General features: G+C 39.3%; 1 protein-coding gene across 2 annotated transcripts in view; it reads left to right on the forward strand.

Annotated features, from left to right (window-relative positions):
- The window catches only part of WDR33 (WD repeat domain 33), a 108201-nt gene that overhangs the window by 34413 nt on the left and 46800 nt on the right, over positions 1 to 26988 (forward strand). Inside the window, exons 2-7 of one of the 2 annotated variants that reach the window (XM_025405595.1) lie at positions 6204 to 6430; positions 8157 to 8225; positions 8871 to 8975; positions 11610 to 11705; positions 11901 to 12052; positions 13730 to 13827. In XM_025405595.1, the coding sequence (XP_025261380.1) occupies positions 6227 to 6430; positions 8157 to 8225; positions 8871 to 8975; positions 11610 to 11705; positions 11901 to 12052; positions 13730 to 13827 (724 nt within the window). In that variant the 5' untranslated portion in view covers positions 6204 to 6226. Of the gene's footprint in view, positions 1 to 6203; positions 6431 to 8156; positions 8226 to 8870; positions 8976 to 11609; positions 11706 to 11900; positions 12053 to 13729; positions 13832 to 26988 lie in introns of both variants that reach the window. The other variant, XM_025405596.1, reaches the window with a different exon arrangement.

Genomic DNA, 26988 nt, shown 5'->3' on the forward strand with positions numbered 1-26988 from the left:
TTCAAAGAAAAGTTAAAAGCCCCTTTTCAGAACCAGTTTTACTCAACAAATTTGTAAATGGAAAGATTATTTCCGCATCCTCTACGAGGTCATAAATGAAGGATTGATATTTTTCTGTAGCTTTAACATATGAGTTATTTCAAAGAGTGTAAGTAACAATACTTTTTTTGCATTTGACTTCAGTCATTTTCCTCATATTTGTAGGATAAATATCCTTGATGTGACTCTTGATTAGTGCTTTGTATCCATATACGCTCCACCCAGCTGCAACAGTCATCAACTTTCTGTTGTTTTATCTGTTGTCCCTTAAAAATTTTTTTGCAGTGCGCCAGGCACGATGGCTCATGCCTGTAATCCCAGCACCTTGGGAGGCCGAGGCGGGTGGATCACCTGAGGTCAGGAGTTTGAGTCTAGCCTGATCAACATGGCAAAACCCCGGCTCTACTAAAATGACAAAAATTAGCTGGACGTGGTGGAGTGCGCTTATAGTCCCAGCTACTTGGGAGGTGGAGGCAGGAGAATTGCTTGAACCCGGGAGGCGGAGGTTACAGTGCCTGCCTAGGCAATAGAGTGAGACTCTGTCTCAAAAAAAAAAAAAAAAAATTTTTTTTCCAGTTGGTAAGCCCCGTTATTCCTTAATTGAGGTAAAAGTCACATAACAGAGAATTCACTGTTGTAACCATTTTAAAGTGTATAATTCAGTGGGATTTGGTAAATTCACAGTTTTTTTGCAGCAACTACCTCTGTCAGGTTGCAAGACATTTTCATCATCCCAAAAGGAAATTCTATTTTTGTTAAACAGTCGTTCTCCATTCCTCTCATTCCCTGGCCCTTGGCAAACACTAATCTTTTAGCTTTTTGTCTCTGTATATTAGCATGTTCTGGATTTTTCATATAAATGTAATCACACAATATGTGACTTTTTGTGGCTGACTTCTTTCTTTTTTTTTTTCTTTTTTTTGAGATGGAGTCTCGCTCTGTCACCCAGGCTGGAGTGCAGTGGCGGGATCTCAGCTCACTGCAAGCTCCGCCTCCCGGGTTCACGCCATTCTCCTGCCTCAGCCTCCCGAGTAGCTGGGACTACAGGCGCCTGCCACCTCGCCCGGCTAAGTTTTTGTATTTTTAGTAGAGACGGGGTTTCACTGTGTTAGCCAGGATGGTCTCGATCTCCTGACCTCGTGATCCGCCCGTCTCGGCCTCCCAAAGTGCTGGGATTACAGGCTTGAGCCACCGCGCCCGGCCTGACTTCTTTCACTTAGCATTTTTTTTTTTTTTCCGAGACGGAGTCTCACTCTCGCCCAGGCTGGAGTGCAGTGGCTCGATCTTGGCTCACTGCAAGCTCTGCCTCCCAGGTTCACGCCATTCTCCTGCCTCAGCCTCCTGAGTAGCTGGGACTACAGGTGCCCGCCACCATGCCTGGCTAGTTTTTTTGTATTTTTAGTAGAGACGGGGTTTCACCGTGTTAGCCAGGATGGTCTCGATCTCCTGACCTTGTGATCCACCTGCCTCGGCCTCCCAAAGTGCTGGGATTATAGGCGTGAGTCACCACGCCCGGCAGCATAATGTTTTTGATATTCATGTTGTATTTATATCAACTTAATTTCTTTTTTGCAGCTGAATAATATTTAAATCCCTTTTGACTTGTGAAAAAAATCTATTCTCATTTTATAGTAATAGAAACTATACTGTTAGAATAATTTTATTCTAATGTAATTAGGTATTTGATTTGGAAGTCATAATTTTAAAATATGCTTTTGGGCCGGGATCTGTGACTCATGCCTGTAATCCCAGCACTTTGGGAAACTGAGGTGGGCAGATCACCTGAGGCTAGAAGTTTGAGACCATCCTGGCCAACATGGTGAAACCATGTCTCTAATGAAAATACAAAAATTAGCCAGGCATGGTGGCAGATGCTTGTAATCCCACGTACTCGGGAGGCTGAGGCAGCAGAATTGCTTGAACCCAGGAGGCAGAGGTTGTGGTGAGCTGAGATCATGCCACTGCACTCTAGCCAGGGCAACAGAGTGAGACTCTGTCTCAAAAAAAAAAAAAAAAAAGCTTTTGGGCTGGAGGTGGTGGCTCATGCCGGTAATCCCAGCACTTTCGGAGACCCAAGCAGGTGGATTGCTTGGGCTCAGGAGTTCAAGACCAGCCTACTAAAATACAAGAAAATTACCTGGGCATGGTGGCATGCGCCTGATGGTCCCAGCTACTCAGGAGGCTGAGGTGGGAGGGCTGCTTAAGCCCGGGAGGCGGAGCTTGCAGTGAGCTGAGATCACACCACTGCACTCCAGCCTGGGCAACAGAGCGAGACTCCATCTCAAAAAAAAAAAAAAAGCTTTCCAAAACAGCTTTATTTTAGAATTACTGGCCCAGACATCTGAATTGAAGCTGGTAATTGAAATTGGGATGCTGAAACTTAATTGGATTCATGGAATAACTGAGTAAACAGAGTCTTCCACCAGCCTCATTGAATCAACTGCTTAGTGCTTTTCTGCCGTTTAATTCATGCACAGCTCTAAGACATAGAATATTTTTCATCTTATTTCTTTTTTTTTTTTTTTTTTCTTGAGACAGAGTCTCGCTCTGTCGCCCAGGCTGGAGTGCAGTGGCCGGATCTCAGCTCACTGCAAGCTCCGCCTCCCGGGTTTGCGCCATTCTCCTGCCTCAGCCTCCCGAGTAGCTGGGACTACAGGCGCCCGCCACCTCGCCCGGTTAGTTTTTTGTATTTTTTTTTAGTAGAGATGGGGTTTCACCGCGTTAGCGAGGATTGTCTCGATCTCCTGACCTCGTGATCCGCCTGTCTCGGCCTCCCACAGTGCTAGGATTACAGGCTTGAGCCACTGCACCCGGCCTTTTCATCTTATTTCAAGCTAATATTTGCCAAGGACCTTCTGGGATTGCTTCAGAGTGGTGGAAGTAACACAGGTTAAATGCATATTTTATTGCACTATTTATTTTTGGTGTGCGAAAGTCAGGATTTCTTTTCCCTTCACCCCGCCTCCTCGTTGTTATTATTATTATTCAAATTTAATGGTCTTAGGAGGGACCAATGTGACAAGGCTGAATGAAGTAGTACCAAGAATATTTCATCAAAAGGAAATCAAAAATTTTTTCAGCCTCATTGTTTAGTGTCTAGAGAGTGAGATAAGGCAGTTTTAAGAGTACAGACAAATGGCTGGGCGCCGTGGCTCACACCTGTAATCACAGCACTTTGGGAGGCCGAGGCGGGCAGATCAGGAGGTCAGGAGATCAAGACCATCCTGGCTAACACGGTGAAGCCCCGTCTCTACTAAAAATACTAAAAAATTAGCTGGGCGTGGTGGTGGGTGCCTGTACTCCCAGCTACTCGGGAGGCTGAGATAGGAGAATGGCGTGAACCCGGGAGGCAGAGCTTGCAGTGAGCCAAGATCGAGCCACTGCACTCCAGCCTGGGCGACAGAGTGAGACTCCATCTCAAAAACAAAAACAAAACAAAAAAAGAATACAGACAAATAATGGTGACCACAGTCTTTTCTGCTTTTGAAATCAAAAGCTATTGTGGAAATGTTTCTAACTTCTCTCCTTTATTGTATTTGTAATAGTTTTTAATTTTATTATTTTATTTTATTTTTGGAGACAGGGTCTTGTTCTGTCATCTAGGTTGGAGTGCAGTGGCGCTATCATGGTTCACTGCAGATTTGACTTCCCAGGCTCAAGTGATCCTCCCACCTCAGCCCCCTGAGTAGCTGGGGCAACAGTTGCGCACCAGCACACTGGGCTAATTAAAACAATTTTTTAAAAAAATCATGCATATTTATATTATTGGCATGTAAGTTTAAATGTAGAACATTGAAGTTGAAAAACTATAAGGTCTTAACATTTTTCTTTTCAGATATAAACTTAAGGTTACCTTTGTAAATATGTAAATAACACATACTGAGAAATACGTTTCTGTGGTATTTTGCTCCTGAAATTTGGGCATACGTACTTTCTTTGTTCATTATAGATTTGAAATAAGGTAGTTTATTCCTCTTTGTACACTATTCCTAGGAAATTTAAAAGAACAAAAGTCAAATTTTAAAGACCTTTAATGACTTGTATAAAATGGAGTCTTAACAATAAACATAAAAGTAATTAGTTTTATCATCAAACTTCTAAGTGAATTTTTTTTTTTTTTTTTTTTTTTTTAAGACAGAGTCTTGCCCTGTCGCCCAGGCTGGAGTGCAGTGATGTGATTTCGGCTCACTGCAACCTCTCCCTCCTGGGTTCATATGATTCTCCTGCCTCAGCCTCCCAAGTAGCTGGGATTACAGGAGCCCGCCACCACGCCCAGCTAATTTTTTTTTTTTTTTTTTGAGACGGAGTCTTGCTCTGTCACCCAGGCTGGAGTGCAGTGGCTGGATCTCAGGTTACTGCAAGCTCCGCCTCCGGGGTTTACGCCATTCTCCTGCCTCAGCCTCCCGAGTAGCTGGGACTACAGGCGCCCGCCACCACACCTGGCTAGTTTTTTGTATTTTTTAGTAGAGATGGGGTTTCACTGTGTTAGCCAGGATGGTCTCGATCTCCTGACCTCGTGATCCGCCCGTCTCGGCCTCCCAAAGTGCTGGGATTACAGGCTTGAGCCACCACGCCCGGCCAATTTTTTGTATTTTTAGTAGAGATGGGGTTTCACCATGTTGGCCAGGTTGGTCTCGAACTCCTGACCTTGTGATCTGCCCGCCTTGGCCTCCCAAAGTGCTGGGATTTTAGGCATGAGCCACTGTGCCTGGCCTAAGTGAAATATTAATTAATTAGTTATTTTTTGAGACAGTTTCGCTCTGTCGCCCAGGCTGGAGTGCAGTGGTGTGATCTCAGCTCACTGCAAGCTCCGCCTCCCAGGTTCACACCATTCTTCTGCCTCAGTCTCCCAAGTAACTGTGACTACAGGCACCTGCCACCACGCCCGGCTAATTTTTTTTTTTTTGTATTTTTAGTAGAGACGGGGTTTCACCGTGTTAGCCAGGATGGTCTCGATTTCCTGACCTCGTGATCCACCTGCCTCGGCCTCCCAAAGTGGTGGGATTACAGGCGTGAGCCACCATGCTGAGCTGTGAAATTTTAATTTTAAAAATGTAAGGCCAGGCTTGGTGACTCATGCCTGTAATCCCAGCACTTTAGGAGGCCAAAGTATGAGGATCTCGAGCCCCGGAGTCTGAGACCAGCCTGGGCAACACAGTGAGAGATCTTATCTCTAGGGGAAAAAAAAGAGAAAAAGTGAACAATTCCCAGTGATTCTACCTTCTTTTATTCCCTAAACATAAACACATACCCATCCACTGACTCACACATATACACCCTGCCTCAAGCTGTTACCAATCCTGCTTTTTTTCTTCAGGAGGCTGAATTTTACAACAAATGCCTATTAGCACTTATTCTGTGAATTAGTCTTTCTCTGCACTCCCCCCTTCCTTCTTTCCAACAGGGTCTCTCCCTGTCACTCAGGCTGGAGTGCGGTGGCACGATCATTGCTCACTGCAACCTCAAAATTCTGGACTCAAGTGATTCTCCTGTCTCAGCCTCCAGAATAGTTAGGACTACAGGTGCATGCCATCATGCCCAGCTAATGTTTTTATTTTTTATAGAGATGGGAATCTCACTATGTTCCCCAGCCCAATCTTACTCCTGGCCTCAAGCGATCCTTCCGCCTTGACTGTTGTCTTTTTCAAATGTGTGGCTGGTCTCTGTTATTGATCTAATATAGTCATGCACCACAAAATGACATTGTGGTCAATGTTGGACCACATATATGATAGTGGTCTCATAAGATTATAATATAGTATTTTTATCATACTTTTCTATGGTTTATTTTCTATGTTTAGATACATGAATACTTACTGTGTTACGGTTGCCACCAGCATTCAGTATAGTAACATGCTGTGCAGGTTTGTAACCTAGGAGCATGAGGCTGCACCATGTAGCCTCGGTATGTAGTAGGCTATGTATACCATCTAGGTTTGTGTAAGTACAACTCTGTGAAGTTTGTACAATGATGAAATTGCCTAAGGATGCATCTCTGAGAACATATGCCCGTTAAGTGACTCATGACTGTAGTTCATTGTGTAACTGGAAATGATGCATGTTAGATAAGGGAAAAGAAGTGTAAAAAGTGTTAATTTAAAAATGTTTTCAGGCATTGTTGGAGTGCTGATATTTGAAGTGAAAGTACTTTTTCCTTATCCTAGTATCCTGGAAGGAAAACATCACCATGGCTACAGAAATTGGTTCTCCTCCTCGTTTTTTCCATATGCCAAGGTTCCAGCACCAGGCACCTCGACAGTTGTTTTATAAGCGACCTGATTTTGCACAACAGCAAGCAATGCAACAGCTTACTTTTGATGGAAAACGAATGAGAAAAGCTGTAAACCGAAAAACCATAGACTACAATCCATCTGTAATTAAGTATTTGGAGGTAAGCCTAATTAATTTGCTTCAGATGACCAAACTTTGGTTATTTATTTGTTTTATTTTATTTTTTTGAGATGGAGTTTCTTTCTTGTTGTTCAGGCCAGAGTGCAATGGTGCGGTTTTGTCTCACTGCAACCTCTGCCTCCCAGGTTCAAGTGATTCTTCTGCCTCAGCTTCCCAAGTAGCTGGGATTCTAGGCTCCTGCCACCATGCCTGGCTAATTTTTGTAGTTTTAGTAGAAACAGAATTTCAACTATGTTGGCTGGGCTGGTCTTGAACTCCTAACCTCAGGTGATCCACCCACCTCAGCCTCCCAAAGTGCTGGGATTACAGGTGTGAGCCGCTGCACCTGGCCTGGTTATTTAAAAGAAGATGATTTTCTAGATGTAGTGTAGTAAGTTATGTATACCTGTGTTAGATGAATTAGTGGGACAAGGTGGAATTTCAAATTGGCTCATTTAGGAAGAACCTCAAACCACCAGCACTTTCTAAAATTCTGTGCCTGTATCATCTTCTAAAAAATTATTAAAGTTAGACCCCATTTTAGAAACAGGATTTGCTCTAAAAGTTCACAGATTAGAAGGGAGTACTTTAATCGCTAGGCCAATCTTAAAACACTTGTTAAATCTGCAGTGTATATGAAATAATAAAAGACCAACATAGGAATATTTTTGTTAGACAATGGCTTGGAGAACATGGATTCTCCCACTTCCAAGCCCTGGTGATAGGTGGTACTTAGAGTCAGGGAAAGGGCTTTACGTTCTTGAGGACTGAATGCCTACTGCAGTCCTACAAGGTGAAAGCAACTCAGATAGTAAAGTCAAGGCAGGGTCTACCTACAGTTTCCCGTTAGAGTTATTTATTTACTTGGGTTAAGGTAGGAATTGGCCTTATTACTAATATTACCCTATTAGGTTCATTGGGCTTAGGTCTGGCTTCCTATGAAAATTTGTCTGTTTTTCATTACTTTAGACCTATGGTTAAAGACCTATTTGCATATTGGGCCTAATTAGTATGTTGCAGGCATACTGGAGAAAGAGATTCAGAGATAAAGACAGATTTTGATTTTTCTGGGAATTTCAATTGGGAAAGTAGGCTAGGAGAGAATTTGAGAGGAATTAAGAAGACCAAGGGCAAGATATGAGGAATTGTTTTGTGCTTAGGGCTTTGAAGGAATTGGGGATGTCTGTTTACCCTCTCTGCTGTTTCCTTTTCTTAAGGTAGCATCAGGGAGACTGTGTTGGAGCTGACAGTGTCTTGGATGAGTGGGTAGGGGCTAATATGATAAAGTGAGGAGGGAAGTTCTTTTTGTTTTTGTTTTTTTGAGATGAAATCTCGCTCTGTTGCCCAGGCTGGAGTGCAGTGGCACCGTCTCAGCTCACTGCAGCCTCCGCCTCCCTGGTTCAAGTAATTTCTGGCTTGTATTTTTAGTAGAGACAGGATTTCACCATGTTGGCCAGGCTGGTCTTGAACTCCTGACCTCAAGTGATCTGCCTGCCTCGGCCTCCCAAAGTGCTAGGATTTACAGGTGTGAGGCACCGTGAGGAGGGAAGTTCTAAGCAGTGTTAGTAGCATCAGAAGGGAAAGCTCTCTAAGGCACCCACTATTTTAGAAAATAGTATTTTTAAATTCTGTTTATCCATTTTTAATATAGCTTATGTTTTGTTAATTTCAAATTGAGTATAATTAGACTATATAGTCATTAATTGATCTATTTATTTATTTAACAGAACAGAATATGGCAAAGAGACCAGAGAGATATGCGGGCAATTCAGCCTGATGCAGGTTATTACAATGACGTAAGTATATGATGTGTCATACTAGCTTAATAGACACTTCCTTGCTTGAATATTTTAGCTTTAACTACGTGACTTCAAGTCCAAAATGGTCTTTTCTTTTTACATTTTTATAATTAAAATATTCCCAAAGGGATAATATAACACATCTGTGTAAACTGTGCATTATGTTTTTGTCTCAATTTAGATTTTCCTTTTAATCTAATGATGGGTGAATTTTTGATTTGGGGCTTAAAGCAATGTCCAAAAAGAAGCTTTGTAATCTAAAGTCTTGTAATTGGAAAATTAATTTAAATTTCTTAAAACTTAAATTTGAACTTAATAAGCTTTCTGTGAACATGTTTAATTGTGTTGACTTTTAAGTACTAACTGGGTTAGTACTTGTACCAACTTGTACTGGGTTAGTACTGGTACTTGATTTTCTTGTTTGTTTAGTAATAATGGGTATTTAACTTTCCTGTATCTCACTTTTCTTCACTTAATTAGTAAGCTAATTGTAATAATTCTTTATTGTAGTTTTTGTGGGAAAGTTTTATATGGTCCCAAATTTGTCTTTAAATGTTGAAATAATTACCTTGCCGTGTTTCTGGTTTCTGCCTTGTATGTAATCAGGAGCTCTAAAAACCCAATTTTCTTTTTTTTTTTTAGCTGGTCCCACCTATAGGAATGTTGAATAATCCTATGAATGCAGTAACAACAAAATTTGTTCGGACATCAACAAATAAAGTAAAGTGTCCGGTATTTGTTGTTAGGGTAAGTAATCTGTTGGATATTTTGGGGGAAAATAAATCCAGAGTTATATAGCAAATGTATTTGACAGGGCAAAGAAAATTAAACATTATTTTAAAAGTATATCTGGGCTTATAATTGGTTTATTGCTAGTAATTTTATTTTGGAATATCCAGTTGTTTATCTACTTTATCACCATTGAGTGAGATACCACTTTTGGATTGTTTTTCTTCATGTGGCAATTTCTGTAGAATTCTCTCAATAGATGGATACATGTTGTAGCAGGTCTCAGAGTTGCCTTTGAATAGGGATGCTTTTGTTATTATTTAGAACAGCAGCATCCCAAGGTAAATGAAGAATACTTAGGAGTTACTAGGCAGGAAAACATCTGAGAGCCGAAGAACTATAGCGTACCGTAATTTTTAGCTCTATGAAGGTACCTACTAGGCACTTAATACATTTAAATTTTAAATGTATTTTTAAAATTTTAAAAATACAATTTTTAGTTGTAACCCTGATTTTCATAGATGATAATGTAATCATTTTCTTCTTTGTGTTTCGATTATTCCATTTCCTAGCTAATGCACTTGTTGGTTAACAGTATCCAGAGGTGTAGAATAGTTAACAATCTTAAGTTGAGCAAATAACAGTTGAAAAAAAGTGAGACCAAGAAAAGATGATTGTGGCAGATGAGGAAAATAAGCAGATCTTCTGATATCAGAGGAGTATGATAGACAACAGGGAGAACCAAAAGGTCCTGGGAGAGAGATGTCAGTCTGAACTCCATAGAAATAGCTGCATTTAGTCTTATGCCTAGTATTTGCCTAAGAGGCCTTAGGCAGTAGACACATCCCTCACGCCTGTAATCCCAGCACTTTGAGAGGCTGAGGTAGGTGAATCACCTGAGGTCGGGAGTTTGAGACCAGCCTGACCAATATGATGAAACCCTGTCTTTACTAAAAATACAAAAATTAGCCAGGCGTGGTGGCACGCGCCTGTATTCCCAGCTGAGAGACGAGGCTGAGACAGGGGAATCACCTGAACCCGGGAGGTGGAGGTTGCAGTGAGCCTAAATTGCGCCTCCACTGCACTCCAGCCTGGGGGACAAGAGTGAAACTCCATTTCAAAAAAAAAAAGAAAAAGAAAAAAAGAAACATTGTTATGTGAGTAGAAGCAACCAGTGTATAGTATAATTTTTTTTTTAATCAGGGAATTTGGTCAAAGGGATGTGATGTGCAGCTAATTTTAATATCCTCTTAGCATAACATGGAAAACCTTTTTGAAAAGAATAAAATCCGAGCACGCCATATTTTATAAGGTGGGTAAATGTTCTCATTTGGGGATTACGCTATAAGGTTTTAGGAAGAATTTGCACATGCAGAGGCACAGTCAAAATCAAAAGATGCTAAGGTATAAAGACTGTGGGCTGTGTGTCTACAGTTTGGTTGTCTGTAGTATTGACTGGGTCAGGATCCATACCAGATAACGGAAACTAGAAAGGGACGAGGCTTTTAATCTGATAATCAAAACTGTGACTTACAGGTAAGCAATAAAATGCCAAATTGTCACATATATTTGTGTAATTTAAGAAATAACCTTCATTTTATATATCCTATCTTACTGTTTCTATAAGCACATATGTATTTGTATTTTTCAACTTTGTCAGAGTTTTTGGAAAATAGGATTGTTATATTGACATTTTGTATATTTACATCATTGAAGGAAAATGAGTGTGTGATCCATCATAGAAAGTTGAAAATGAAAAGTAAAAACAAAAAATTTGAAATGTTTCAAATTAGCCATCATGTATGCTACAGATTTCCTTTAGTATGCAAATTGTGACATTAAAATACTGATGTAAAAATATTTAAAGAGCTTTAAGTGCAAAAAGTAATAAAGGGCTTTAAGTTTAATTTAAAAGGAGAAAAGGTGCACTTAAAAGTACAAAAAAAATTATTGGCATTGTCATTCCCTGCAAATATGTACATCTATTGTGTATCAATAAAAAATTAAAAATGTTGGTGTAGTGTTAATTAGTCATGGCACTATTATGGTTTTTTTTGAGAGTAGATCAGCCTAAGAGTTATCACTGCTTGGTACTTTGAATGGAGGAGAGCTTACAATTTTTTTTTTTTAAATATGTTTAGGTGCAGGAAGAGTTTGATAGCCTCAGTGTCCTTAAATTGGTACTTCTTATTATCTTGTTATTTTAATTAAACACTGGTAACTTTTCTTTCTGAATTTGTCCTCTCCTACTTGTAAGCGCCAAGTCCTTTATCCGGTCTTTGAGTTGTTCTGGTGACCTTATTTTTGTTAGTCTATCATATAGCCTAGGGAAATGAGGTCTTCGCATATTCTGTATTGAAATGGTCTTTAGCATGCATAGGTGCATGTAATTTAGTGAGTAGGTGCGTATACTCATAATATACTTAGTATCTTTAATTCAGCTACTAAGCCAAGGGACTAGAGCCTTCCTTGCACTGTGTTGTTTTCTGACGAAGTACTTCTGATAAAGCTGAGCTACATTTAAGCAAAAGTCAGTTTCATTTATTTATGTCAGTTATTGCATGTTTTATAAATACCTTTAAAATGTTTTTCAAAATTAGTGAAGTTGGAGGATGTGTGCCCTTGTATAACCTGTCTTTTTTTCTCCCTTAGTGGACTCCAGAAGGAAGACGCTTGGTCACTGGAGCTTCTAGTGGGGAGTTTACCTTGTGGAATGGACTCACTTTCAATTTTGAAACAATATTACAGGTAATAGTAATCACCAGATGGTGGTATCATCGTATGGTACTGTAAAGAACTTGAGATATAGTCACTTCATTGGCATTGTTAAACTTAGAATTGGACGAATTGTTGCCTCGAGTCAGTATATGCTCTTGTAAGCCTTTAGTCATATATTCTTTGAAGCAACACCTTACTAATTAATAATGTTTTCTGTTTTCACAGGCTCACGACAGCCCAGTGAGGGCCATGACGTGGTCACATAATGACATGTGGATGTTGACAGCAGACCACGGAGGATATGTGAAATATTGGCAGTCGAACATGAACAACGTCAAGATGTTCCAGGCACATAAGGAGGCGATTAGAGAGGCCAGGTTTATACACAATATACCATTTTCTGTAGTCCCTATTGTCATGGTTAAATTATTCTCTAAGTGTATTCTGGGTGCAGAGATGCATGGGCTCTGTCAGATTCTGGGAAACTTTCTGCACCCTATAAACACAATATTTTTCTTTGTTTTCACACATTCACCATTTTGCTGGCACCTTTCTGAAGTAGTGTTGTCCCGGTATCAGCCTTTGCAATATGTTAGAGATGTACTGTCTGCCGCATTTTGCACTGGTTTTCTCTTTTCATTTATGATTAATAATGTGTATACGTTATTCCTTTTTATTATCTACTGTGTAAGACAAGAATATTTCATTCCAAATAAAGAATTCAGTCTTTAATTATGCAACTGAATAAAATCTAAAGCCTGCAGAAAACAACTTCAGAATTCACACAAAGTGGAAAAAGGCTTAAGTGAAGACCTGGTTGGCTTGGTTATGCCACGACTTCCAAAGGAAAGTATAGGACTAAAACCCTCACAGATAACTGGATGTGGCAAACATTAATGGAATAATGAATGGGTTCTTCAAGCTTTGCAGCTGTAAGCAGATCATTGTCAAGAAGACTCTAGGACTTTTCTTCTGATTCACTGTTGATAACATCACTTATGCAAATGTATACAATAAGTGGAGTTTAAAATATTTTCAGTGAGTTGTATATTTTTACACATCAGTGAGGTATGTATAGTAAAACTGGGGGAAAAAGTTCCAAATACAAGCCTGAAGAATTGCTGCAGCCTCAGAATAAAGCTAAGCAGCATTCTTTAAGGTTGTGCCACCCATGTGTGGGGGAGGTTGACATCTTTATAGAAACATCATCCACTGTAGTCATTTGCTTATCCTTTCAGAATCTTAACAAATTGTTGGATGAACATGCTTCTGCTTTGTAGATTTTGCCTTAGTGTCTTGCTCATACATTGAGTTTACACAGCTAGTCCTTTCTTAGTTATAGGATTCCAAAGTTCAAGGGAGTTTTTAGAGTTATTTGAGAAACTTGAATGATCTTTCACTACTGGGAAAAACTGAATCCTTCTTGCAGCAGATTCTTTGGCTTGAAACACAAGTCTGAATGTCCTTATTTTAAAGTTTTACTCAAAAGGTGCAACATTCATGGAATAGCTTGCCAGGAAGATGTGAAAATTTTCTACAGACCTTTGGAATGGATGAGAAACATCGTATGTAGGGATGTTTAGCAATCATTCTTTTAACAGACAGCCCACATTGTTTCAGCTTATCATTTCATGAAGTGTCTGAGGCAGAAGCTGATGATAATTTTGGGAGCAGTATTCGTGTGCAATTTAAAAGACTATGGGAATACTGCAAAAATAGAATCCATTTAGTTTCACCACTTAAGGCAGCTTCATGTGATTTCCTGGTATGATAGAAAATAGAGAAGGAACATGGATAGCATTAGCACTAATAATACACACTTGAAGTTCTCAGAATACTGATGATTGAAAACTCAAACAACTGCTCTGTTGAAGACTTCTTTTGATGAGATGCCTATGTTAGCTGACGACATTCACTTTAAGGGCTTCTTCACTGGATTCTTCCCTCTCCTGTTTATAATGCAGCACAGTGTTTTTATTTTTCCCTGTCTGAGAAACACAGATTATCTGTTAAATGCTGACTTCTTTCCCCTGCTGTGTGTCTTCATGTAACAGTTTCTCACCCACGGATAATAAATTTGCTACATGCTCTGATGACGGCACTGTTAGAATCTGGGACTTTCTTCGTTGCCATGAGGAAAGAATTCTCCGAGGTACGTGTACTAACGGTACTGATTGGAATATTTCAATAGGGAAGACATTTGTGGCTAAATCAGCACAACACCACAATACTGGCTTACATCTCCATTCAGTTTCTTACATATACACACCGTCTCAGGCTCTTCAAAAAAACCAACACTTTCTCTGATTCACAGTCATTTTGTAGGTTTTTACTACCAGTGTTACCTTTGAATTTTTTAGCTATAAATTAAATACAAGAATGCTCCCCCCTTACTTGCTTATCTGTATGCATCTTTTAGGGCTGTATTCCTTTTCCTTTTCCTTTCTTGTAGCCAGGGTACTTGTTCCCAACATATTGACACTGTGGTTTGATTTAGATAGCTGTCATTCCCCTGGCAGTCCTTCTACAACATGAATTAACCAACAAGATAGAGGTATCAAAGCTACACTTCTTAGTGTTACGATTTCTGAAAGCGGTTGGTTTTTCAGTACACCACATTTGTACTACATGGCCCGCATGTTACTAAGTTCGGGTGGCATTGCTTGTTTACTTTTGTTGATTTTATAATTAATAAACCTCTATGAATTACTTCATTCTTTAACCAAAGTCCATATTCTCACTTCGATTATTTTAGATTATGCATTAGAATATTGGACTCTATAAAGTGGGACTGTTGAAATATTAACAGTACATCTGTGTGAGTTACGTGAATTCAGTGGTGGTAGAGCTAAGGAATTCATTGGATATATGCAATACAAACATCACAACAAAGACACTTCTGACTGGATCCTGTTAGTTTATTAAGTAGGAAGGTAGTTTTCTCAAGTGCTTAGTATGAACCTGTTGAATGTACTGTTTAACAAACAGTACCTTCTACTCCATACCCTTGGATCCAGGATGCCACAAAAATACTGTCTTTCTCTGACACATAAATACAGGGTGGGAGGATGGGTGCTACAGGTGTTGGGTGTCAAATTATTATTCAGAGCTTTTCCCTTATGTTCAAGAGTCAGCAGAGATAGTTGCCTCGGTTGAATCGTTAAGTTTCTCACAGTTTTTCAGAGCTTTAGCTGTAGCATATGATATTGATGCTTTGTCGACAGGAAAGACTCTTGAGATACTTTAATCTGTATTTCAGCCCATATTTCGAGTCAGTGTCTTCCATCACGTTTGCTTAAACACTCTTGACTTTGCACATTTTGTTAGGGTTTATCCACAGTACTGTATGACGTAGCCTTTTTTATACACAGTACTGTATGACGTAGGGAACCTGTCACATTGAGGGAGTTTACTCACTATAAAGGTCATAATATTGTATAACTTCAGAATGAGACAGAGACTTTGAGATGATCATGTCTGAGTTGTTTTATGGATGAACTCCATGATCCCAAGGGTGTAAGTGACATGTTCAAAGCAAAATAGGTTCAGAGCCAGGACTAGAATCTTATCATTTGACTCCCAGCCTAATGCCACACTTATGTTGAATCTTTCCTCTCTATTAGTCTTAGCTGTTAAGCAGAAACAATTTAAACATTTTCTAAGTTTTTAAAATCCTGGAAACTTAGAGAAAATGAAATGATTTTATTTATTAAAAGTAACTCTAGGGTAGCTGGGCGCGGTGGCTCACACCTGTAATCCCAGCACTTTGGGAGACCGAGGCGGGCGGATCACGAGGTCAGGAGATTGAGACCATCCTGGCTAACACTGTGAAACCCCGTCTCTACTAAAAATACAAAAAAATTCGCTGGGTGTCTTAAGGGGTGCCTCTAGTCCCAGCTACTCGGGAGGCTGAGGCAGGAGAATGGCATGAACCCAGGAGGCGGAGCTTGCAGTGAGCGGAGCTTGTGCCACTGCACTCTAGCCTGGGCAACCGAGCGAGACTCCATCTCAAAAAAAAAAAAAGGTAATTCTACAGTATTAAAACAACTAATTTTACAGTGGACTATACTAACTGAAGTCTGATCTAAAACCACTTTGCAGCTTGGATTTTAAAAAAGAAGGAAATCTATGTGATAACGTTTTTCAGTCCCATGATCCAGTGAAGCATTATTCAATTTTGGTGTTGAAAGTGTTTCATTAAGAACTTTCCTCTGAAATTTAGAGTGTGCAAGGGATATTAACTAGGAGTTAAATATTTTCAGATAAGTCCAGGTAAATTTAGATGAAGTTAAGTAGATGCTGAATCATAAATGAGGGTTGAGATTTTTGTTTGAGGGCTCTTTATTTTAGGTTTTTACTATGGAAATTTCAAACATGCACAAAGGTATAATGAGCCTTCATGTACTTTTACATTTACATTCTAGCTTTTTAATACCTTTTGATTCTTTTTAAAAAATATTCTACTTGCTTTACAGTAACAATATTTTTAGTACCCCAAGACACTTCAGTATATGAGGCAGATATGAATATATTGAATTGATTATACCACCCAACCAGTAATTCTGATAGCAAGTCTGGTGTAGGAGAAGAGTAATTAGATTCCAGTTGTCCGTTTTCTGTCATTTCTCACTTTTCCAAATTTTATGCATCTGAGAGCTTCCCATTCTCCCGCTAGTGAGTTGTGGGGTCAAAGCGATGGTGGATTGGCAGTTGTTTCAAGGGATGATGAGAAGCTCTTTAAATAAAATGTGAAGTGAACTTACGTAGCTCTCCTCAGAGAAAGTTGGATCACAAAGTCAAACAAATAGGGACAGGATATCCTAACCTCTGAAATATAGTTGCCCCTTATTAAGGATGATGTTCATGTAATGCACGTAGACTCTATGGCATCAGGTAGATAAGCATACTCCTTTGCATTGTTAGTGTTGTGTATCAAGCCATTACTTTTGGACTTAAGTATTCAGAAAATCCAAGAATAATTCTATTTAAGGGGAGTTTGTGATCATATAGTCAAACTCCATCAAATACTTTTCTACAGCATTCCTAAAAACTAGTCTACTGGCAAACATTCTCAGTGATGTACTATTCCCTACTTCACATGAATTCCTTTTTTAATTTTAGACGGCTCTAATTTTCAGGGATTTTTTTCTTTATATCAGAAATCTGCTTCCTTACAATTTGTCTTGCCTACGGGAATACCAAAAATTAATTCTGCGCTTAATTCACATGGCAAGCCGTTAAGTATTGAAAGACAGCTGTAGGGTCTTCGTGACTGAGTTTTTCAGCTTTGAGCATACAGCGTGCCTGTGCAGAACAGAAGTCATGATACTATACTTTTTAATTTTTAATTTTTTTGAAAAATAGAGACAGGCTCTCCCAGTGTTGCCCAAGCTGGTCTCAAACTCCTGAGCTCAAGGGATCCTCCTGCCTCAGCCTCCCAAAGTGCTAGGATTATAGTGTGAGCCACCACCCTGGACTTGTACTTTTGAATGCAGAATTTATAGTTGCTTTTTATTTTTATTTTCTTACTATTTAAAAAATATGTTTGAGACCAAGTCTTGCTCTGTTGCCCAGGCTGGAGTGCAGTGGTGTGATCTTGGCTCACTGCTACCTCTGCCTCTTGGGTTCAAGTGATTCTCCTGCCTCAGCCTCCTGAGTAGCTGGGATTATAGGCACGTGTCACCATGCCCGGCTAAGTTTTGTATTTTTAGTAGAGACAGGGTTTCACCATGTTGGCCAGGCTGGTCTTGAGCTCCTGACCTCACATGTTTCGTGCGCACAGCCTCCCAAAGTGCTGGTATTATAGGCGTGAGCCACCGTACCTGGCCTGTAGTTGCTTTTTATAATAGTATTTCTGAAATTGTTCTTATGCTTAGAAAAGGATGAAGTTACAGAAGAGAAAAGTAATCAGGATTTTCTAAGGTGTAAAATAAGCATAAATCTGTTGACGGCAGATTTGTTATACAGAAGTCCTTGTTGGTTGGTACGTAAGTTGAAAAAACAGACATTGATGAAATAGAATATACTGCAGCATTGAGAAGCACAATGTATATGTCCACCATTACAAAGGATGTCTAAGTCACCATAGTTCCATTTCTCCTTTTTTTTAGTATTATGGCAATTTATAGACTGGGATTAAAATAACATTTTAAAGTTGTTATTAAAATCTAAAAAAAAAAATTTCCTCCAGCTTCCCAAGCTTATGGTAAAGTAACATTGTACACACCAGAAATATGTGAGACTAAATGAGCCTATAGGTTATGTTTACACATTTGACTCTGACTGAAATAGTACCGTTAAAATCTATTTAATAAACAATGAGTATCTTATATGCAAGTTACCTAGGAGACTGGTTTATAAGGTATAACCCCTATCCTTGTGTTTAATAGGGAGGGTGAGATATTTTCACAATTGTTAAAGACATTTGATAATATGGGAGGAGAGCCGTGTGAGTGCTAGAAGTGTAGTTTTATGGACATATGAAAGCAGATCACTTAACCACTGGCAGGTTGAAAATATGAAATCGGTAAGAGTATGGAAATACATTTTACTGAGAGGCATTATATTCTTTTATTTTTAATTTTCTCCCACAGCCTCACTTCTCCCCACTATACTCGTAAAGAGAATCGGTTAACAAGTTTCAGTGTGCTTTAATTTTGTTTTACCCTCTGGGTTTTAACAATAACAGCTGACACATTATACTTACTGTGTACCAGGCATATTGTAAGTACTTTATTTGATCTTCCCAGTAGCCCTATGAGAGCAGTACTGATTGTTTCCCATTTTACACATGAGTAAACCAAGGCACCAAAAAGTTAAATAAACCTGTCAAAGGTCATATAGTTTATAAGAGTTGAGGCTAGGATTTGAAGCCTGTTTGGCTCCAGTATTCATGCTCTTAACTACTATGTTAAACTGCCTCTTTTATGTTTTAAAAGTAATGTCAGCAACAGTACCTTTCTAAGCTGTAATTGACAGAATTGTGAAGTAAAGATTTGTACAGGGGAGAAGGGTGTGGGTAGAGGAAACTAGGTACTCAAGTTCATTTTAACATTCTTTAAAACTGTAGAGGTTATAGTGAATGTGTGATATATTTAACAAAAATATTAAACCACAGCTATTGATTCACACTACACATGGGTTATAAGGTGTATTAAATAGAACATGGACATAAGCAGTTATATTGAGACTTAATGCAGGAGTTTTTAGTTTTCAAATATAATACTAATGGAATGGAAATTAACACGTACTCACCACACAGGTTAAGAAAAATAATATTTTTACTAATACTTTTGATAAGTCTCTGTGTGCCCCTTCATGATTGCATTTGTGGTTTATACTAAATGAGATGACCCCTGTCTACACAAAGATCTTTTTGTTTGGCAGTGTGTTTTTGGACTGTGTGAAGACACATTTACAAAGTTGGAGTGTTCCAAAAAATGGGTGCTTTTTATTGGAAATAACTTTATTACTAAAGTAAAATTGGTAAACCATGTAGTTTATGACAATGAACCTAATTTATTTCTACAAGGTTTTACAGAACACTCCCCAGAATTCTGTTTTCTCCCAAGACAAAAAACCCTTTAAAGTAGCCCATAGCAGAATAATTCCTTACGTTGACTTAGCATGCTTTTAGTGTTACAAGCACTTCAGGCATATCTCATTTAACCATCCAACCAACCACTTGGACCCATTTTACATACAGCTGCCTGTATTCTGTATCCAGTTTCTTACTTTGAGGAATGGTTTCTTTAAGGCTCTTTGCTATCCTGAAAAGACTAGACCATGGTAGGTTGTCTTATTATGTAAATAATTGAGAGATAAAGACTTCATATTTAACATCTAAAGCACATTATTTAAAAAAGTTTGTGTAGTAGGGTCCTGAAATACTCATTTTACATGATGCATTCATATTTTTTCAGGAACGGTTTAAAATTTTTATGATAGGCTTTGTTCTTTTAATCGCTATGCTTATTTAAAATATTGTACATAATATGACCAAAACTTACTGAATATAGATTTGTACCTTGCTTGGGGTACAGAGTTGCATCCTGCTGCTATCATATTTAGTGTCTTAATTAAGAGTCAAGAGCCACTCCCAGGCACTCGTTTGTATATGAAGATTCGATTTTTTTTTTGGAGACAGGGTCTTAGTCTTTCACCCAGGCTGGAGTGCAGTGGCGCAATACTGGCTCACTGCAACCGCCGCCTTCCAGGTTCAAGTAATTCTCCCACCTCGGCTTCCCCGGTAGCTGGGACTACAGGCGTGCACCACCACACCTGGCTAATTTTTTCATTTTTTGGTAGAGATGGGCTTTCACCATGTTGGACAGGCTGGTCTCTTGATCTCAGGTGATCTGCCAGCCTCAGCCTCCCAAAGTGCTGGGATTACAGGCATAAGCCACCATGTCTGGCAAGAGATTCAGGTTTTTTGGTTTTTTTTTTTTTTTTTTTGAGACAGAGTCTTGCTCTGTCGCCCAGGCTGGAGTGCAGTGGCACAATCCCGGCTCACTGCAAGCTCCGCCTCCCGGGTTCACGCCATTCTCCTGCCTCAGCCTCCCGAGTAGCTGGGACTACAGGCGCCCACCACCACGCCCGGCTAATTTTTTCTATTTTTAGTAGAGACGGGGTTTCACCATGGTCTCGATCTCCGAGATTCAGGTTTTTTTAACAGTGACAAATCCCTATGATTAATAATTTAGGCAGTCAGTTTTCAGAGAGAGCCTTTATGTCTTTACATTTATTAAAGATATAAATTTTATTCTGTAGTTGTCTATTCTATAGTGGTATGCTTCAGTTCGTTTTGAGTGAGGTTTAAATTTTTGTTCTGATGAATTAGTTACCCTGTTCTTTTTATAAATCTCAGCTTATCAAGTCTTTGATAGTTTTGAAAGTTAAAATTCTGAGCTTTGGGAAGGCTCATACAATTAGATAAATGTGTAATGTGTCTTGGCTTTTTCATTTTTGGTGAGTAGATTCTTTAACAAAGTATATGATTAAAATATGGTATAACAAAGTAAGTTTTGTCAATGAGGGAAGTATCAGAACAAATACTGGGTTTTTTGTTTTTTTTTTTTCCCATAGTAATTTTTTTCCCCTTTAATTACTTTTTTTTTTTTTTTTGAGTTGGAGTCTTGCTCTGTCGCCCAGGCTGGAGTGCAGTGGTGTGATCTCAGCTCATTGCAACCTCTGCCTCCCGGGTTCAAGCAATTCTAGTGTCTCAGCCTCCTGAGTAGCTGGGACTGCAGGCATGCACCACCACACCCAGCTAATTTTTGTGTTTTTAGTGGAGATAGGGTTTCACCATGTCGGCCAGGCTGGTCTCGAACTCCTGACCTCCAGTGATCCGCTCGTCTCGGCCTCCCCAAGTATTGGGATTACAGGTGTAAGCCGCTGTGCCTGGCCACTTTTTATGATGTACCAGAAAACTGTATCTCAGCAATTTCTGAGAAGCACCTATAGTGCTATGATCTCTTCAGTTGTAAAGAGACCACAGTGAGGATTTCTGTTTAAAGGAAGAAATGGTAGTTTCTGGGTCAGTTAATTCTTTTTTACAGGTTGTTTCATAAAATAACCCTAATTTCTCCAAATGCACATTAAAAGCCTCACAGCCAATCTGCCAAGGCCTCTGTTTTTGCCTTTGAATGTATTTTGATGTTTAGTAGAGCTCTCTTTGAGAGAACAGAGTTAATATGAGGATAGCCTCCTTAGTCTGGCCATCTCCCTATGCCTGTTGAAGACTGTGACAGTCTTCTCAGTGTCCATGTTTGTTTTGTTACAAATGGAAATTATAAGTATTTTTCCATATTGAAACGTTAGAAAATATTGAAGGAAGTCAGCATGAATACAGAAACAAGGAGTAAAAGGGTGGTTCTAGGAACTCCTTGTCAGGGAGCTCAATGTTTTATCTCCAGCAGACATTTTTAATGTTATTAAACAAGAGTAGTTTGTGATGCCATGAGTCATCAAATGTTAGATTAGTAGTTCTTAATCCCATCAGGCCCGATGACTGCTTTTTTGAATAAATAATTTGTACACTTCTGAAGTGAACTTCATTGATGACTGCCACGCATAACTTTCTAAAAAAGGCACCACCACAGGTATGCATACGTGCATGCATGCGCAGACTTGGAGAAAGAAAGCCTTACTGCTTCCATTGAGAAATAGTGGTCTGGAATAAATCATGCTAACATAATCCTATTTTTTAATAGGATTGCTGGAGGGGTCAAGGACATTGTAGCCAGACCAATATAGGGAATCTTTGAGCTAATTTGTGGATCATGGTAGAGGAATGTGGCTTTTTAGCTGCATGAGTGAAAGATCATGGCCAAAGTAAGTTTTCCCTGGATGTTTGTTACCTGTGAGACAGGTATGCAGAGAGTGCTGCAAGACTCTTTACTTGGCCCCTGTCCTATTTAACATTTTATATTAATGTAGATGCAAGTATGCAGAGAGTGCTGTAAGATTTTTTTTTTTTTTGAGACGGAGTCTTGCTCTGTCGCCCAGGCTGGAGTGCAGTGGCCGGATCTCAGCTCACTGCAAGCTCCGCCTCCCGGGTTTACACCATTCTCCTGCCTCAGCCTCCCGAGTAGCTGGGACTACGGGCGCCCACCACCTCGCCTGGCTAGTTTTTTGTATTTTTTAGTAGAGACGGAGTTTCACTGTGTTAGCCAGGATGGTCTCAATCTCCTGACCTCATGATCCGCCCGTCTCGGCCTCCCAAAGTGCTGGGATTACAGGCTTGAGCCACCGCACCCGGCCTGTAAGATTCTTTACTTGGCCCCTGTCCTATTTAACATTCTATATTAATGTAGATGGTCTAGCTTTGTAATTTACAGCGGATTCAAAACTACAAGTAGAAGTTCACTAGATTTCAGGATTTGAGAAGATATTGTGGTGTTAAACTTAATAGAAATTTAAACTATAAAATTTAAATAAAGATAAATAGGAAGTTCTGTACTTTGCTTACCAACCTCAATTCCAGGGTTTGTTAGATTGGTTAATTAGAATTCATAAAAACAATCCTGTGTTTTAGATGATTGGTGTGAACTCTTGAGGTGTCGTGTTTTTCCCCACTTAGTAGAATACTTAATAGATGTTCAGAGTGGTGGAGCTTCATTTTTGAGGGGAGTTTACTAGAAGGGAGAGCGGTCTGGAAATCATGAAGAAAGAGTAAAGGGAAGATTAGTATTTTGCTTGGTTAAAAGAGACTTGCGATTATAGTTACTTTCAGATACTTAATGTATTTTGGAAGTAGGATTTGATTTATTTTATATAGGCCTAAAATATAGGGGATGAGGAGGATATAGGACATCATATTTGGATTTCATTATGGAAATTATTTTCCTGTGGAAAGGTAAGAGAATGTGACCAGGCACAATAGCTGTAATCCCAGCTTTTTGGGAGGCTGAGGTGGGAAGGTTGCTTGAAGCCAGGAGTTTGAGACCAGCTTGGGCAACAAAGTGAGACCCGCCTGGGCAAGAAAGTGAGACCCTTTTTCTACAAAAAAATGAAAAACATGGTGGCATGCACGTGTAGTCCCAGCTACTCAGAAGGTAGAGGCAGGAGGATTGCTCGAGTCTGGGAGTTCGAGGCTGCAGTGAGCCGAGATTGTGCCACTGCACTCCATCCTGGACGACAGAGGGAGACCCTGTGTTTTTCCCCCATGAAAGAAAAGAGAACAACGGACTGTTGTGTGAGCTATTGGGCTTCCCTTTCATGAAATTTTGCCACATTTAGCTTGCCACCTACCTATCAGGGAAGTTATAGAAAGCATTTCCTTTTCAGATGGATGGTCAGATTTGATAATATTAACGTTAGTTTTATGTTTCAGGGCAGACCTAAAGTCTGAAAGTCAAGCGTTGCAAAGAGTTAAGTGACTAGGTTGTATCACAAAGGGAAATGTTGCCAACCTCTGTTGAGACATTGGATAATGTTATTAACACTGTTGTTTGAAGTAGTGAATGGAGTCTCAAAATTCACCTAATCTTTGAAAAAGTTTTTGAAATATTTATACTTCTTAGTTGTATATATACAGTAAATGCACAAATCTTAAATGTACAGTATAATGGGTTTTTCATATTTATATACTTGCCTAACTACCTCTAGATAAGATACAGAGTAATTTTAGGAGTCAAAGATTTCTTCATGCCCCTTTCCCACCTTAGCTTTTTACTAGGTAGGTTAGGCTTTGAAAGATATTTTCATTAAGTTATTTTTCTTTGTCTTTTCTTTATGTTTTGTGATTTTTGTGGTTTTTATCTCACCTTCCACTGTGTAGAGTTGTCTTAATTACCTTTCATTGATTTGCATCTATATTCTTTTTTAAAAAATATATGCAGTCCTGAATCTAGATGCCTCCATATTCTTTTAAAAATACTGTTTTATTACTTTTTCTGATCAGCTTCATCTGCTAGTCTCCTGCTACTGAAACCAACTCATTGGAAGTATATAAAGAGACACTATTGCACATAATTGCATATGAAATCACAAGCTCTAGAAGCTGAATGTTAGTCACAGTTTCAGCTCTTAGCAGCCAGTTTCAGCTCTTAGCAGCCATGTGACACTGGGGCAAGTTATAATACTTTGTGTCCTCATCTATAAAGTGAGGTATTGACCTCGTTGATATGTCATTTCCAAAGTGAATTTCAGAGCCTGCTTCCAAATCTCTGGACTATTTTAGGATAAAAGTGGTTATTTCAGAACTTACTTGAATATTTTTCAACCATTGTTATGACAGTAGTATAGGCTTTTATATTTATAAGCAGTCTGTAAATACGACTATTTGTTTAAACAAGCTGTCATGATTTTTTAGTGTTTTTAGATGTAAAAAATTCAACAGATATGAACTTAGAATTGGCCTTTTTGAAGTCCTGTAAAAGGGCTGTGCGTGGTGGCTCATGCCTGTAATCCCAGCACTTTGGGAGGCCAAGACAGGTGGATCACTTGAGATCAGGCGTTTGAGACCAGCCTGGCCAACATGGTGAAACCCTGTCTCTACTCAGAATACAAAAATCAGCTGTGCATGGTGGCATGTGCCTGTAATCCCAGCTTCTCGGGAGGCTGAGGCAAGAGAATTGCTTGAACCCAGGAGGCAGAGGAGGTTGCAATGAACCGATAGTGTGCCATCGCACTCCAGCCTGGGCAACAAGAGCAAAACTCCATCTCAAAAATAAGTGAATAAATAAATAGTCTTATAAAAGGATTTAAAGATTTTATCTTAGTTGTTAGATGCATCAGATAATTAATGATGACATGCTGTGGCCAGTGTGCTGTCATTGGTTCTTTTGCTGATAAAAATTTAGTAGCATGGCCTCTTCCCTTTAGCACCATGTCCAACATTTTCCTAGTTATCTTATTTCTTCAGAAATGTTTTGTGGATTGATGAGGTACCACATCAAGCAGGAATACTGTTTTACATCGACAGTGAGTAGTCTCCACAGCTCATCAGCAGCAGGCTATGGTCATTGGTGCCCAGACTGTTTCATCAGGATAGCATTTAGTTTTTTTGGGGGTAAGAACAGTTTTCCTGCTGACCAACCTGAAGCATAAGAATTAATCCCTAACTCCATTTAGTGATAAGGAAGTTGGATGAACAAGTGATAGCTCTGGTAAAATGTTATTTCATTTTGTTGTCTTGGATGAGTAATGTGTCAGCAGTAAGGTGGGAGTCTTGGGGAAAATGTATTATACATATATTTTTGTTACAGTAGACAAGGTTCAAATATAGAAATCTAATGTCTTGTTTGGACTCTCCTTGTTACCCTCTGCATCCACGCCATCAAACTTGTCAGTTTGACCAAACAGACTCGCTGACTTTGGGGACTTACTCTGCCCTCAGAGTCTTCAGTGTAGTTTGTTGCGGGGTAGGAGCCGAATCCTTACCTGTGACATAGCAGATATGGGCCTGATTCAGTGACTCTTAAGATCAGAGAGGTGACATCTGTAGTAAAAAGCATTTTAAGTGTAGTGATTTCTGAACTAAGATGCTGCTCCTTTCTTGAGGTCGTATAGTATAGCACTCAGTTTTAATGTTCTTTCTGTGGAACCTGGATATTAAATACCTTAACAATTTGGTGGTGGTAATATTAAAAAAATTTTTTTGCAATGGTTAAATCAGATCATTTCGTTTCCTGAAATCTATGCAAATTGTTCCATTTATATATTTTTTAAGTGTACTAATCTGATTTTAAAATTCATTATTATTTTTCAGAGACAGAGTTTTGCTCTGTTGCCCAGGTTGGAGTACATTGGCATGATCATAGCTCACTATAACCTCAAACTCCTGACCTTAAGCCATCCTCCTGCCCAACCTATTTTTTTCTTTCTTTTTTTTTTTAGAGTGTCTTCACTCTAAATATCATTATCATTATTATTATTAGTATTAGTATTAGTATTATTATTTTGAGACAAGGTCTTGCTCTGTCAACTCAGGCTGGAGTGCAGTGGCATGATCTTGGCTTTCTGCAGCCTCCACCTGCCAGGCTCAAGTGATCCTCCCACCTCAGCCTCCCGAGAAGCTGGGGCTACAGGTGCGTGCCACCATGTGTGGCTAACTTTTGTATTTTTAGTAGAGACAGGGTTTCACCATGTTGCCTAGGCTGGGCTTGAACTCCTGGGCTCAAGTGATCCGCCTGCCTCTGCCTCCCAAAGTACTGAGATTGTAGGCATGAGCCACCGTGCCTTGCCATCAGTCTGATTTTTTAGAACATTGTTAGTTTTACAGTTTTTATGTTTTAGTGTGCCATGCAAATGTAAGTTCCCAAGGGTCTTCTGAGTAAAAATAAAATGTTTTAAAACAAAAATTTGTAAGAGTATTCACTAGACATTTTGTTTAATTTTTAAAATTCTAGCAGGTAAATCATTAAATCAATTACTGTAAATTACCTTCAGTTTTTGAATTAGCTGTTTTACTTATTTTTACATTTTAACCTCTGAAAGAAATAAAATTCGCTGTTTTAAAATAGTTTTTCCCATATTTTTTATATATTTATATATATATAAATTTTTTTTTTTTTTTTTTTTTTTTTTGTTAAGACGGAGTTTCACTCTTGTTGCCCAAGCTGGAGTGCAGTGACACAATCTCGGCTCACTGCAACTTCCGCCTCTTGGGTTCAAACAATTCTCGTGCGTCAGCCTCTCAGATAGCTGGGATTACAGGCACATGCTACTATGCCTGGCTAATTTTTGTGTTGTTAGTAGAGATGGGGTTTCACCATGTTGCCCAGGCTGGTCTTGAACTCCTGACCTCGAGTCATTCATCTGCCTCGTTCACCCAAAGTGCTGGGATTGCAGGCGTGAGCTACTGTGCCTG

This window comes from Theropithecus gelada, chromosome 12 (assembly GCF_003255815.1).
Source record: "Theropithecus gelada isolate Dixy chromosome 12, Tgel_1.0, whole genome shotgun sequence".
NCBI lineage: Eukaryota > Metazoa > Chordata > Mammalia > Primates > Cercopithecidae > Theropithecus > Theropithecus gelada.